We start from the raw sequence: 15,876 nt of genomic DNA on the forward strand, positions 1-15,876 counted from the left end.
CCAAAGACTGTTTTTTTTTTTTGTTTTTGGTTTGTTTTGTTTTGTATTATTGATCTTCACTGCATCCTCTTCACGTGCTGCCCACTTGCCAATCAAATGCAACGTACCCTCCAAGCGAGATGGGCAGGGCGGCTAAAAATGACGGGCATGGTGCTGACCACTTAAAAAACAAACGCTGCCATGCACCGAAACGTCGCTGGGCGTGATGCCAGGGCAGACCAAGCACAATATAGGGAGGTGGGTCGGCGTTCCAAAGTGGACTGTCTGTCTGACCAACGGCTTCCAGAGTTTATTTGATTGGCGTTGCCAGCAGGCAATAGAATTCCTCAGCAAGCCGTTTGCTAGTGTTCGGTTGAGGCGGTGTCTGGGTCGTGGGGGAGGTTCTTCGTTGCAAAAAAAGGAGCAACCGCGAGAGAACCTCTGCAGAGTGGAATTCCATAGAACCCGCTGAATAAAAAATAGCATTGTAGAGGGTGTGCTGTTTCTCGTTTTAAAAGTGGTTTTTATTTTTGTTTTCGGGCTGAGTCAGGTAAGTTGAAAGGCTCTGTCTTTTTTTTTTTTCTTAAGTAGCTAATTTTTTTCTATGATAGCAGAGATGGAGGTGTATTTAGTCTTAAATTAAATTAAACATCTCTGACTGAAAATAACTCGCTCTCTATAGAAACGTGACGTTATTAAATAAATACAATAAACATGCTTGCTTCGTATTTAAATGCATCAGTGTATGTTGACGTTAAGTCCATTTCAACAGATCAACTTTTTAATTTCTACTTTTTTTTTTTTTTTGTTCCAGACAGTATTCATTGAGAATAGTTAAGAAGGACTTGGAGTGGGGTTGAGAATGCAACATGCAGTAGACTTAACAAACATGATCTCTTCAATGTATTACTGCTAGAGGATATATATATATATATATATATATATATATATATATATATATATATATAATCGCATTCATTTATTTTAATAATAATTAACTCCCGTGTATTTGAACTGTTTTAGGAAAAATGCATGCTTGGATAAAACGTGCTACCTTGTTCCCGTTATCTGGGCGGATTTCGCAGTCTGTAGTTAACCCAGTAGTGATACACTAGACGGCGGCACCCCACCAGTGCGCCACATTGCACAGCACATTCACTGTGACAGCAAGCAGGAATTGACCCACTTACGTTTGTGCGGGTCCTACGCGTTGCTGGCAAACCATGGCAAAGCCTAGCTCTAGTTTAATCAGCAGCGAATCAATAATAAACTACTAACTCCTGGTTAAATTTAAAATAACGGAACACGTCATGATGATCTGGTTAAACTGTGATCCACAATCAATTCCAGTTATTATAGGCTTCAGTAGTCGACCTTTATTTCAGTCATTTTTGTAACCCGTTCCAGCTGGTGCATTTGAGTTCACATACAGGGAACTGCTACTCGTTGGCTGTCCTTGGGAGGACTGCTGTATTCCAATATTGAGCCGGTATGCACACTATCAGACCTAAACAACGACTTTTTGTGGTATGTAAATAAATTTGAAAAAGGAAAACTGTCAGGTCGTTTTGGACTACAAGTCCTTCTTCAATGGGACAGGCAGTGGGAAGTAAGGGCACACCCTTATCTGAGATCAAAATCTATTCTTTGAATGTGGGGGTGCAGCTGTTGTACCCCTCCTCCTCCAGGCCAGCGAATGCCTGAGTCACACCACAGTGTGCAGTGTAAGATCTGGGAGAGCTGCTGTGATTTATAGGCGGGGAATACAGGGCTGCTGGCTACTGTACAGTATATTCCTTTCTCCTCGTTCGAGATGTTGATAGCCTGTTTAATGGAAAGTGGATGCGTGCCATACTTCAGTTGGCGCTACCAGAAACACCCACGTCATCCAGAACTCAATGTCTGGATATTTTGTTTGAATTTCATTTTAAGTGGCAATAATTGCACATTAAGTATTGTGTACATTGGGATTGCTTCCTAGGGTATGTTCAGTATTTATCAGAACAGAAATGCGTCTCTGTTTAAACTACCTCAACACTAAATACTGTTTTATATATTTAAGTATGAAAACCACAGACATGTTTTTTATACTGAAACACATTAAGTACTATAGAGATTTACATGCTAGTACAATAGTAAGACTTAAACACAATGTAGAACGTTGAGGCTTATGCACATGCTAGTACCTCATTGTAATTACTGCCACAATGAAACATTACAGAACATTTAGCTAAACCAATTTATGTAGAAGGAGATGTATATCTAAAAATCATTGAATGTACCCCAATAGAGTACAATGAATGTACCCCAATACAGTACAAGGTTTATAAACATCCTCCTTTCTCATTTCAGGGGACCTGTTTTTTTTTTTTTTTTCCGTAGCTGAAGATGGCACAGAGGAGTGGGCAGGAGGACCCGGAGCGGTACCTGTTTGTGGACCGGGCAGTGGTGTACAACCCGGCCACGCAGGCCGACTGGACCGCCAAGAAGCTGGTGTGGATCCCGTCGGAGCGGCATGGCTTTGAGGCGGCCAGCATCCGCGAGGAGCGTGGGGACGAGGTGGTGGTGGAGCTGGCGGAGAACGGCAAGAAGACCGTGGTTAACAAGGACGACGTCCAGAAGATGAACCCACCCAAGTTCAGCAAGGTGGAAGACATGGCCGAGCTGACCTGCCTGAACGAGGCCTCTGTGCTGCACAACCTGAAGGACCGTTACTACTCTGGGCTCATATATGTGAGTGTCTCCGCTCGTTCCTTCCCACGGTTTCCCTCAACCAGGGGTTGTTTCCCTGGGAATGTGGCTGAAATAGCAGGGTGGGGTCTGGAGGGCAAAGATGTTGGCTTCCATGGTTGAGTTTTGGAACAGTTTGTCTGTTTGGAGTTTGTCTAGCATTGAATTTGGAGTCGGGGTGTGTGGCTGGTGTTGTGGCTGTGACTTGTAGTTTTAATTCTCATCTCATGAGTTACGCATTGTATTCATGCATTCATTTGATGTATGATGTATTGCACACTTCACAACTATTTCAGTGCCCTTATATGGTTTGGGATAGCAATTCAAATGACTTTAGGAACATTCACAGGTCATGGAAAATTTATTACACTTTAGAAGCCATGTGCATTAGATTACCTTGGGTATGCATGAGCGACATACACTCTGGAATATGGAAGTCCTGGTAGACTCAATCAGAGTTTATATCCATTATCCCTTAGATCATTAAAATAGGAGTCACTCTGCAGAAAGAAGGCTTGAGTATTCTGCAGTGATAAGCATTTAAAGTGAAGGCTTAATTTTGGGGGGGGGGGGGGGGGGATAATGCGTCTTCTAAGACAAACAAGTGATGAATTGATGCTGACTGGCAGTGGAAATTTTCATTGCAATATGGACCCCCCCCCATATCACTGTCTAACCTTTATATGTCAAACATTAACCAAACTTAATTGCCTCTTCTGTTATGTTTCCCTGGGACGCTGTACAGTATGTTTCATCTCACTGGGTTTGTCCTGGTAAAATATTCAAAGAGATTACTGCAGCTCTGAAGCAGGCATGGGCAACAACGTCTCTTACCGTTCAAGTCTGGTTGCCAAAACGCCCTCGAATAAGTGCCACCAGCTGCAACTGTTTTAGGCAATTTAAAATAAACGCTGCCGCGTTACTCTGAAGATGTACAGTACACGTTCTAATTGCCATTATTTTCATTATTAGAAGTCTAGATTGAGGATGCATTGAAGGGTCATACTGTTATGTCATGCTTTAAACAAAGCAGCAGATTCATCTTTATATTGAGGACTTTAATCATTTCATGTTGCCCCAGAAAATGTCTTTTTTATGATCTTGACCTAGATGCTGACATGGAATCCTTGAATAGAATCTCGGTTGGGAATAGAGGCCCCTAATGCAACAGCAAAAGAGCTGCAGTTTATATACTATAGAGTTTATATTTAGAAAGGGCAGAAAAGAATCGATGTGCCTGCCTCTATTTATTTACCATTATTTCATAAACACAGTTTGGAGAAGACCTGTGAAAATTCAAGACAGTTCTCGTGTTCACCTTGTTGCAGTTAGTGACAGACGTACTGCCAAACAGACAGACACGATCAGTGCTTAGCGGACCCTTATGCATTTTAAATGCCCACTGAGCTTTGAAATTTGCTAAGTGGTAAAACAAAAGATTATTTGTGAAGCATCTGCCTAAAAAATATATCTGACTTGTGTGACATTTTCCATCGGACCTGTTACTGTATCAGAGGGGCCAAGAAAAATGCAGGCACACTGCTTCTTAAAATACATGCTTATTGGATGCAAGATAAAGTTCACTTTGCAACAGCTTGAAAAGAGCTAATGGAATGCATCAGCTTATCTCCATGATCCCTGGTCAGGGCTGCCAGCAATCACAAGGAGACTCCAGCCACCTTTCCGCTGAGGTCTGCCCTCCTGCAGCGCCGGTAAGAAGTGGCTTTTTGCCATATCTCGGCTCGCTGCTAAATCAGTCACAGAAGCACTTGCTGAGTCACAGAAGACCAATACTGCTGTAACAGGCCCTTTTGTAATAAGTAGCAGCTGGCTGAATAATTCACATTTTTAGACCATTATAGGATAAGTGTAATATTAAAAAAAATAATTGAAGGTGCTGACTGATTTTTTTTTATTTTGTGTTTTTATTTTATTTTCTCTTTGCTTAGTGACTTATTTAGCCATTCTAAGTGCTTAAAAGTGTTAGTCTTACAATTAGTGCTCTGTTAATGATTTGATGATTTTATAGTACTGGACTGTATTTGAAAGGAATGGTACAGCATATCTATCAAGTACCATTACTTGTAACAGAGCCTGTTCTAAAGCATGAAAACAGACTCCCTTTTAAAGCAGTTAAGCTGTGTTAGAGTAATAGCACTTACACTGCAAAGCCAGCTTCTGTTACTTCATCAGTGGAATTTTCATTTCATTAATGTGCCTGGTTATTACTTCAGGACGGCATCCTCTTACGACTGCATTTTTATTAAGCCATGCTTCAGGAAAGTGTGCAGATGAATTGTCCCTGTTACTCCACTGAGTAACCTGAGAGGCAATAAGCACTGAAAGCCGTGTAAGCTCATTGCAAAACAGAAATATTGAGCGCAAGTGGTATGAGGTGAGTTATTTTCCAGGTCTCTCTCTCTACAGGAGAGATAGCAAGCTGGTCATGCCAAACAATTCCCATTCTGTTTAAATCTTTCCAGCGGCTGGGAGAAGTTCCTTCTGTTCATTGTTTCTAATCTGACCTGTGAACAGGAGTGTTCTTTTATTTTTATTTCTGTACCGTTTCTATAACAAGCTGTACATCAAAGTGTTTCTCATTTTGACCCCCTCAGTTTAAAACTGAAACTCTGGAAACCCCTCCAAAAGCAAAAAAGTATAGGCAGAACTATCTCATATAATTCTTCTGTATGCCTTTGTAGATGACTAATTACTCATTTGTTAATTAGTCATTTGAACTGTCTCATATATACAAAAAGGGCCATATGTGACACCTCCTTCCCTGTCTCTAGGATAATTTGTAAATTTTAGCACCTTGCTTTCCCAAGTCACAGAATGATAATAAGCTACATATGTGGTAGTTAATTGTAAGAGAAGTATAGGGTCCTGAAGAAAAAAGTTTAAGCCCATAAATACTTGCTGTGTAGCAATGTATTTAACCAACGTCAAAGAGGTGCACCTGAACGGTATCTTTGGATTCGTGTAACAGTGCAGCAGTTTACTGTACAACTTGGCTTTGAAAAAAAATATCTTGAGCCCTTTACCTGGAGCTATAACACAGTAACTCATAAACGTTTTCTAAGAGGGAACCTACTGCAGATGTGTCTGTTGTGGACGCAGTTTATCTCCTAAATCTGTCACCCCGTAGATTCAGTGTGATTTTTCTCCTCAGTTCAGTGACAGGCAGGAAGGAAATGTCAGTAAAGTGTTTCAACCCAAACCACTCCTTTCCTGCAGCAGGCCGCAGGCTGGTTTGCGGCCAGCACTGATAAAGCCTAGGCGAGCTGGGGAAGGTGATGTCTGTATTTCTGCAATCGGACTGCATTGATCTCACTTAGATTACTGCTGTGCGGTTCACACAGACGCTACACATCCCTGTGCCCCTTAGTAAAGTGAAGGTATCAATCGCACATGAGGAGGTGAACCTGGCACGCCTCGTGTGTGTCTGTGCTGTTGATTAGTGAAACACCATTGGGGGTGCTGAGTTAGAATCTTACCCAAGACAACCCTGGCCCTGTTCCCTCCACGGGTACATGAGGGCAAACTAGGGAAGCTCTGCATTGGTGTGTGAGAGAGCCACTGCTAACTCAACATCTTTACTTTCTCCAGAAGCATCATGATAATCACGATTATGGTAATCCATTTTTTTTTATTCATGGTCATTCAGCTCAGGCAAATAAAAAGTGAAACTAAAACTATACTTGCCTACTTATATATAGTGCAACTAACGGTGAAGAAAGACATAATTAATGGGAGTTGAAACATAATTTAAGATAATTGTGAATAGTCAATAACTGAGTGTCATTGTCTTCAGCCCTACAATCCTAGGCAAAGAAAGTTAACCGAAAACCAATGAAGTGGAGTGAAGATTATAGAGTTGTGTTGCATGTCCTAACTTTGTGTTCAGTGGTTACATCGTTATTTCTAGTCAGTTTAATTACACTTTACAGAATGCTCCAGCGATATCTGGAGTAATTGCTGGTCTCAGTGGGTTGTCTTGTGTGTCTCCTGAGTATCTGGAAGGGTTCCCCGGAGCAGCTAAATGTTGTCCTAACGAGATCTCCGCACATAGCAAACCCCCGTCACGTGGCCCCGAACGTCCTGTTTAACTGCTTGCACGTTGCTGCGTGCCAGGTTCCATTGCTAGACCAGTACAGTGTCATTGCAGAAATGTTGCTGCTACTGTACTCTTCAGCCAAGCATTGAGGAAAAGGGAGCAAACTGTACGCGTTGCATGTTTGAACATTGATTAAACCCAAGTGTCCTGGAATAATATATTACACTCTTATTATCAAGACATTATTTGTGAAGCCAACTGAAGCAGAAAACATCTCTCTCTCTCTCTCTCTCTCTCTCTCTCTCTCTCTCTCTCTCTCTCTCTCTCTAATATACTTTTTTTTCCCTGTGTTACAGTGCTTTGACCTGTTGCAATATTAAACACACCCAAACAAAAAAGCAAAGGACAGTAGACCTTTTGAAAATTTAATAGAAACTACTTACTGTGCCATTTAGTATGTTGCTGTCTGTTTCCTAAGTTCTTCCAAAGGTAGTTGATGAAGTGATCGTACTCGGAACCCTTGAAACCCGCTTGCCACTTTGTCATTCTAGAAGCCAAACATGTCTGCCACTGCTAGTGTTGTGAATAAAAAAAATAAGAACAATGTAATTTCATAAAACGCCTTTCACGTCAATGCTTTATGCCAACCCTACCTGTAAAACCCAAGTTCAGATATAAATCAGGTGGATTATATGCAGTCCTATTATCAGATAGACACTGGCAGCGTTTGTTTGTCATTGTTTGTAGGCGGGATTATATGTAGGCTTGCTACTTTTCGATATTATCCGGTAAAGCTTCTTTAAACGTAGAATTCCCAAAAAATATGAGTTAGACTGAAATAAATGTATATATGATAAACGATCTGACAGATCTCGTTGACTGAAGCAGCGCTAGAATGCTCTCATTCGTTTAAATGACTGTCAATCATCAAGACCTGCACCGACTGTGCACTTTCATTTGCCAGCTACAGTGCCTGTCATTCAAAGCGCCTACTTTTGAAATTAGAGGGTAAGCTTTTGCTTTAAGTATACGGTGACAGTTACTAGTTTGATTTGAAAATGGGGCGCAAGGTCTGCCTTGCCTTCCAGTGACTGAGTCCAGCTGTACTCAAGGAGAGGGGCGGAGCTCAGACTCTGAATAAGTGCAAGTTAGTTCTGTTCAATTATATCTAATGCTTTGTTCTGTGCATATTTATTTTTACTAGTAAATTATGCTATAAAAGTGTAATACACTTTTATGTGCTGTGTTTTCTACGGTTTATTTGAGAAATTGTAAATTTGTGTAGAATCTTTATCTTTACGAGGTATAGCTCCGCTGTGACCAAACGTTATTTCAATTCGAATGTTGGTAACCATGGTTTTGTTGCATGTTGAATATGATAAAGGGGTTTTTACTATATGAGAAGTTTTTCAATGGCATAAAAAGGTTGATTTCACCCATTCTCTGCTTGAATTAAAAAAATAAAAATCGAATAGTAGCAAGCCTAATTATATGTATTAAGCAGTTGAGGGTTTGGAAGCTACTTTAGGGTTACACTCCTCATGACAGGAGGGAGGAATTGAAAATAGCTGCCTCAGGGAAGGAATGTGGTAAACTAATTGTTTTAAAACTTTTCTTTTGTCAGTGTTTTTGCAAATTAATAAGTGTAATTGGCACAGTAAGTTGTTCATTCTTTCGCTTGGCAAGCTGTGGTCTGAATTAGCTATATGTGTGGGTTTCCATTCCTCCCATATGTGGAGTTAAGCCGTGCCAAGGTCATGAACAGTACAGCATCAGCTGTGATAAGGCAAGAATGCTGTCTCGTTGCTTTTGCTCTTACGTTACTGAAGACATTTTAAAATAAATCTTTTTCAATTCTGAATGCTGCACTGTCAGACCAGCTTACATGGCCAAGTGTGATTTGAAGGGCTGGAGGGGTAACATGCAAATGATTTGAATCCGTTTAGAATTCAAAACAGAGTTCGACCACTCGTTTTTATTTATTTAGTATTGTTAATTCTTTTTAACCTGAGTATAACATGCACCTGCTGTGTAATTCACATGACTAACCAGTCTTGGTCATTTCCCTTGTATAATACACACCTTCTGTGTAGCCGCTTGTATACTACCCTGTTGAAATCTGTACACAGTCGTATACTGTATAGGATACTATTACCCAAGGATACTGTGCAACTCATATGTTACATGGAACTTGCATATACATCAGACCTAATTGTTTATTCTCACTCTCTCTATTTTTTTTAGACTTACTCTGGACTTTTCTGTGTGGTGATAAATCCCTACAAGAACCTTCCAATTTACTCCGAGAACATCATTGAAATGTACAGGGGGAAGAAGCGACATGAGATGCCACCACACATCTACGCTATCTCTGAATCAGCCTACAGGTGCATGCTTCAAGGTAAGGACATAACCAACTTGTCTGAAGTTTAGTGGTTGAAGGTAACGGGATGTAAGGGGCTAGTTGCTAATCACAGTCTGAAATCAGCTGTTAGAATCAGTTCTCTAATGTGCCACAAGCCAGAAAACATCATTAAGACCAGCATTATTTTTAGGAATGTTTTCTGGGTTTAATAAAAAAATAATTTCTGGGGGAGGGTAGATTTCAGCTCTCACATAGTACAGGATACCTGAATGCGCAAGTTTCTTTACTGTATGTTAGGAAAATAAATTGATGTGGAAAATGGTTTTGAGTTGCTCCTCCAATACATGCTGTGTTAAGTGTAATGGATTCCTAGAGATTAAAGCAAAGATTTTTTTTTTTTTTCTCTTAAAAACAGTGCAGGTTTACAGTGGAATCTGATTCCAGTCCATCTGCAGTGAATAACAAGCAGGAATGTGGTGCCTAAGCCTCAAAGCATGTACCAGGCACTGTACAGTATAGCTTGCTGAGAATCATTTTTTTCTGCTTTGTTGGATAATTGACAGGTTAGGAGAGATCAGGAGTAGGACCAGAAGTCCAGTGCTGTATTAAAAAAAAGTAGCAGGATTGATTTCAGGAAGCTTAAAATGAATTTTCAGCTGCTTTTACTTTTAAATCCTGCTGCTTTTTTTATTTTGTTTTCATTACTGTGATTTTTTTTTTTTTTTTTTTTTTTTTTTTTTTTTTAAAGAGAAATAATTCTAAACCAGATGACTTATTTTGACACTTTCAGGTCTATCCTCAGTCCTGCTACCCTGCATTGCTTAACACTGCTTACAAAGACATCTCCGGACTCTTTGCTGCTTACAGATTTTCTAGGTGCCTTTTACTGTTATTACAGATGTTTCTGCAGAAAGCACAGAGGCTACTGTTTAGCTCCCTTTCTAAGCGTATGCAGTACTATGTGCACTCGGACACACCCGACAGTGTCAAACTATGATTGAGCAGGCGTCTGAAAGGGCTCACTTAATCTCTGACTAAATATTTACAGCAGCAACTGGCACGCTTATGCGAGGTGTCGATTTATGCGTGGGGTGGGGAGATAAACAGGACCTTATGACACAGCAGCGTGTCTTTATTTAGATAGAAGACTTTCTGCAAGAAAGAAAAACAAACAAGCTGGCAACGGGTCCCTCTGCTCAGTTCTAAATAGAGTTGCTGTGACTCAGACTGTACAATCAGATTAGATAAACATTTCAACCAGAAGTGCTTAGCACTGGAGAAGCCGTTGTGTTCTTTAAAGAATTTTACTATAATAAACAAACACGTGGGCAAACAGAAGGTCTTCTGAGTTCATTTTCCTTGTTTTAATTATGCCTGCACCGAATCCTCCTGATCTTCATAGGCAACAGTGCGTCATACTTTCCATTCACAGACCGAAGGCACACGCTGACTAATATAGCTGTTTACGGGGTACCTTGTCTTTCCTTGCCACCGTCGCCAGATCAAGTGTTTCCTCACTGAATGTCCCACTGACCCCTTGTGCCATGCAGCTTTCAGATTGCTGATCTGGGCCAGGGCAGCAGTGCTAGTTTAATGCATGATGTCATCTCAATCTGTACAGTCACTGCATGTCTCCTCCTTAGTCATCCACACATATAGCCGCTGAAACAGAATGCCATGTAGTTTTTTTTAATGTTGAGGCATATATTGTACAAGGGAGAGCGATGCATTGTGCGCTAATATTGACAAACGAGGGGCAGCATTGATTTCTTAAAGGGCTTGGTGTTTGACTGATCTGTATTGTTGTTTTGTAATAATCCCCCCAAAATGCTAGAGGGGTCAACTTCCAAAACTTAACTAAAAAAAAAAAAAAATAATAATTTAAAAACACAGTTGGTTCCCCAGTGGCTTAGCTTGTCATTTTAAACTATTCTTTTTCAATATGAAAGCACTTGACTTGGTATTAAAGTAGTAATTCTATTTTGTATTTATTTCAGATGTAGCATCCATACACAGTGTAATAGAGTATGGTACAACGAAGGTGCCATTGTGTCACTGACGTGGTAATCCATGCGTGATCCTCGTAAAACATTTACGCTTAAAAGTTAACACTAGTTAACCATTTATTTTACGATCAAGGACTTTCTTTTATTATTATATCGTTGAGCAGAATACAATATTACAAAACGTATACACAAAAAAATTGGATCGTAAGATGTGCCTCAATCAGTAGCGTCACATTTCAGCATGAAGTTCAGCTTCAGTAATCTCGCCATTTGTTTCGTCAGATGTTTCAGCACATTGTACAGCACATAGACAACTTTGTGTGTTCCTGATTAGGGAGCTCAACGCAGTGGTGCAGTGAGGGTTACGCTTGTTAAAATGTGCCCTCTTTCTTGTGTGCGTTCTGACCAAGGGACTGTGCAGCACAGTGAAAGGTACAAGACAGGTGCTGGAAGGCAGGCTGCTCTCAAGTGTTCTGCACCAGACAGGAACAGCAGTCTAACAATGCCTTCTCTGTGCATGGTCCTCCTCGCTCCACAAGTGAAGCATGCTTTGCAGTGCATCAGGGAATGTGGGTTGGCCTCCTCAGCAATGCTGGCATGCAGCTGTGGGACTTGAACTAGAGAAAAAGAATATTACTGTTGGCAAGGATTTCAGAATGTTGCAGGACTTCACAAGATCCCTACCGCAACGCATTTAAAAAAAAAAAAGATGTCATTTACAATGTAGTTATAATAATTAAGATATAATTTAAAACACACAGTACGAGTAAAACATCTTTAAATTAACAACCCAGCAGTGCCTAAGGTAACTGAGGCTTTCTCCTCCGGTCTGGTTATGATCGCGACCCTGGCCTCCAAAAGGTGGATTTCAGCTTGAAGAGCACAACTGGAGAGAAGACACATGGTTACCATGTGAGAGGTTGTTGAGTTTCTACAGCTCTGCTGTTTCAAGATACAGGACATGCAATACAGTGCAGCTTTTTAACTACAGCGAAAGACGCTTATTGTAATCACTGGTTAATTGAATAAACCAAATGATATTGTAATCAGAAATTGCATTCCCTTTGCAAACCAATCACCCGAAAGAAATCTACCACTGTGATGAAGGTATACAAATGTGATTAGATAGTTTTCACTGTAATTGATGTCATTGCTGATGCGTGGGTTATAATAACATTATAAGGTGCTGACATCACATGATATACAACAGTGTTAAGTCTAGTTCGGAAGGTTTGCCAGAGTAATAGGTAGACTTGGAACCCTTTGCATAAAGCACATGGCAACATTTTCTACAGTAGTTGCTGAAATCACAAGGGGCTCTATCGAAACATATTTAAACTGCAATTGATATTTTCCATCTTGCATCTGATTGAATTCAGCTTCTCCAGCGAGGTACAACAGACTCATTTGAACATTTCTGAAAACCATGCAGCCAGGAAATGCTGATGTTCTTTTAACAAATCCAGCAGCTTGGATTGTATTCACATCGATTGCAACGAGCTGTCATGCTGCCCGAAAGCTCATTGCCAAGGCTCTGCAAATAGCTTGGGGAGTCCGCAAAAAAAAAAAAAACAATACAGCATTGTTAATTTTTAAACCATGTTTTTATTTTTATTCACATTTGTATTTTTTGTTAAACTGCAGCCTAGAACAATGTTAGTACAGTTCAGTTCTTGACTTCTTGGTATGCTGGCCCAGCACCTTCTGCCGGGCATATGCCTGCTGCATAGAATGTTGTGCTTGCTGCTGGATGCCCACCTGGTATCAATAAAAACTCCTAATGGCTTTAATGAACTGTAGTGTGTTTCATAATTATGCGCTTATCCTGTGGGGCAGCTGTAAACTATATTCGTTTTATACATTATTCCACTTATGTGGACAGAACCTCAGTTAGACTTTTTTTTTTTTTTTTTTTTAATGCTCAATTAGTTGACTAGTCCTTTAACATACCTACAGTAGAGAGTACGATGACGGACAGACGCACAGTTTTCTAGTTTCAGTAACGTGCTCCTTGTCGGCTGCCTTCAGGGCACTCTGCTACAGGAGGACGGTACAGTAGCAAACTCTGGGGAGCTATTATGAGATCCAGCACAGCCTTGAGAAATTACATGATCTGCAGCCGAAATTAAGTGGTTCAGAGACTAAACAAACGATAAGATCTGGAGTTGTGACACTTGGAGAAGGCCTTTGTTTCCCCTCTCTTGTAGCATTTTCCTGCTCGTGGGCCCCTAACATGCGCTCAAGGGCGTTAAGGTTAAGAGTGGCTCCCCGGCAGCAGCAGCAGACAGCTCCCCAGCGGGAGCCGTCTTCAGCTTCATGTTTTCTTTGAGGGCTCGGCTCTACCGCACTAGGGACTGTGCAGCAATCAAGGATAGGTGCTGGTGCAGGACACACTGCACAGCCACAATACAACATTGTGTTTTTATTTTATTTTTTTAGGAGCGCTGACAAATACTTTAACCCTTTCATGCAAGGCGAACAGATAAAAAAAAACTCTCTTCTAGTCTTTATATGGGGGCATATGGAAGATGCAAATGCATGATAGCCTCATATGAGGTTGCCCCCCCCCCCCCCCCCATAAAGGCAAGGGGGCAAAAATGAAAATATTTTCAATGAAAAACATATTTGTGTCCAAAACTACATTTTTTAAGCCATTTAAAATATTTAATGCATGAAAGAGTTAAAAAAATGGATTGATTAACATACTATTACTGCTGAGAACCTTTTGGCTTTTTTTTTAAAAAATTTTTGATGAAATCAGGATATTGAAATATTTCAAATGCAACGCTGTATACGCATCCTGCTACATTTGCTGTCAGTCACATGGCAGCTAGAGCATTGGAGTGAGTTTAAAGTTAAACACATGATTGACTAGGTATCAGGAAGCAGCAGCAACGTATAATTTGTAATGTTGCCGTTGAGGTATCTGCATATTGCAGTTTTAAGCAGAGCTCCCTTATCTTCAACAGAATTAAAGTGGGACTGGTGATGATATTGCTACTGCTGAGAGATGAGGAATAGATGAATAGAGAATAGATAAAAAGGGGCTATACTGGAATAGCATTGGCAGCAGTCCTATAACCTGCACATAGTTTTGGAATTCGAAAAAAAAAAAAAAAAACATAGAATATTGTTCTCGTATGGGAACATTCCTAGTTTGATTGAAGGTAGCCTACTTTTAGTGCACTTTTTAGTGAAAAGGATTGAACAGTAAGTGTAAAGGGATATGGTTTTCATGAGGGACCCTGCAGTCTGGGTAATTGCAAAGCTCCCATTCCATCCAGCGTGTGTCAAAAGAAATGTTAAACTGATGGAAAACACATGTAGCTTGATGCCATACTTCTTTTGTGTAATTAGGCAAAGTATAAAGGGAATTTATTCATGGAGTGAACGTTCTTCGGGTATTAAGTCTATCCTGCCTGGGCACAAGCACTGTACGTTTTACATTTACGTGTCACATTATACATTGCTAGTCGATTGGAGCCTCATCACAAAACATAAGAAAAACAAAGACATTGAACCCAAGCTCTGCTGCTGCCGTGGTCCAGTGAGTGCCGTCATGGTCCAGACACCCTGTTGATAGGGTTATAGCAGATGTCTAACATTTTTTATGTTCAACCCAATAGAGGACCCTTGCATTCCACACTGATTTATAGCAAATGTCCTAGAATAGAATGAGAGGTTAATGGCGTTGTCTGGGTGTGGGAGGAAAGCAGTATTCCTGTGGGTTGATAGAGTTATTAGTTTGCATGTGATGCACTGTAGCGATGCGTGACCTGTGCAGTAATCAGGGTAAACACATTGTTCAGGTGTCATCGCTGCCCCTGCCCCGAATTCCCCAGGCTTGAACTGAACTGGTACCATCATCTCTGTGGGAGTTGTGTGGCTGTGCACTTCCCATTCCCAAAGGAAACAAGCTGCCGTGGATATCTCAAAGCTGGTTGGTGTTTCTGATGTTTTCTGACTGCTACAGCCAGAATAGCTCATCACTTAGCCTTGGTGTTTCTGCTGTTGTCAGTTTCTAGGTTTCAATTAGAATTGAAGAGTCTGTTTTCCGCTTGTCCCTTTAAGAATTTCTGTTGTTAAAGCAGAGCTCTGAACTAATCTTGCAAAGTGACAATTGGTGCATTTTCATGCGACATTTTGTTTTCACGGTATGTACTTGCAGCTAACAGCATTATGACATCTGTGTTGTTTTACTCATTGATTGGTTTGTGTAAGACTGTGAACACATCATTGTGACACAGAGATCAGTCATGTGCTATAATAGGAATGGCACAGTCACCAAGACAACTCATGCCAACTAGTTATAAAATGTATTTTTTTTTTTAACTGTTATGAATAAAACAAAACTTGATTACTCTGTGTGAGAATGAAGCATTACTTATGGACTATGTCCACCATGTTTGCCCTATCAAACTCTGTAGGGCATTTACACAAAACTTGAAGGATTGTTTTAAAGAATGTCTATAAACATTACTTAAACAGGGCTTTTTGAAAATGAGAGTAGACTTCTAATCCTCTCTTAACCATTGAAAAAAGGTTTAGTGAACTGCAATCTTAGAAATAATTTTTTTTTTAAAAAACAGTCCTTAACAAAACATTCCTTAAAACAGTCTATTTGTGAATAGAGCCCTGGGTGACTTGCACATGACAGCGATTGGCTGAGCTTGGGCTGTCTCAGCTGCCGCATTCAGGTTTTGACGCATAATTGAATGAATGGGTTGTAATTAAGCCCA

General features: G+C 40.4%; 1 protein-coding gene across 7 annotated transcripts in view; it reads left to right on the forward strand.

Annotated features, from left to right (window-relative positions):
* Positions 1-364: 364 nt before the first annotated feature.
* LOC117424190 (myosin-10-like) overlaps positions 365-15,876 on the forward strand; it is a 65,432-nt gene continuing 49,920 nt past the window's right edge. For 3 of the 7 annotated variants that reach the window (XM_058992328.1, XM_058992330.1, XM_058992331.1), the window contains exons 1-3: positions 365-529; positions 2,332-2,712; positions 9,011-9,167. In XM_058992328.1, coding sequence (XP_058848311.1) covers positions 2,368-2,712; positions 9,011-9,167 — 502 coding nt within the window. In that variant the 5' untranslated portion in view covers positions 365-529; positions 2,332-2,367. The remainder of the gene's footprint in view (positions 530-2,331; positions 2,713-9,010; positions 9,168-15,876) is intronic. The other 4 variants (XM_058992332.1, XM_058992333.1, XM_058992334.1 and 1 more) reach the window with 2 other exon arrangements.

The sequence above is a fragment of the Acipenser ruthenus genome, chromosome 19 (genome assembly GCF_902713425.1).
Source record: "Acipenser ruthenus chromosome 19, fAciRut3.2 maternal haplotype, whole genome shotgun sequence".
In the NCBI taxonomy this organism is placed as follows: Eukaryota; Metazoa; Chordata; class Actinopteri; order Acipenseriformes; family Acipenseridae; genus Acipenser; species Acipenser ruthenus.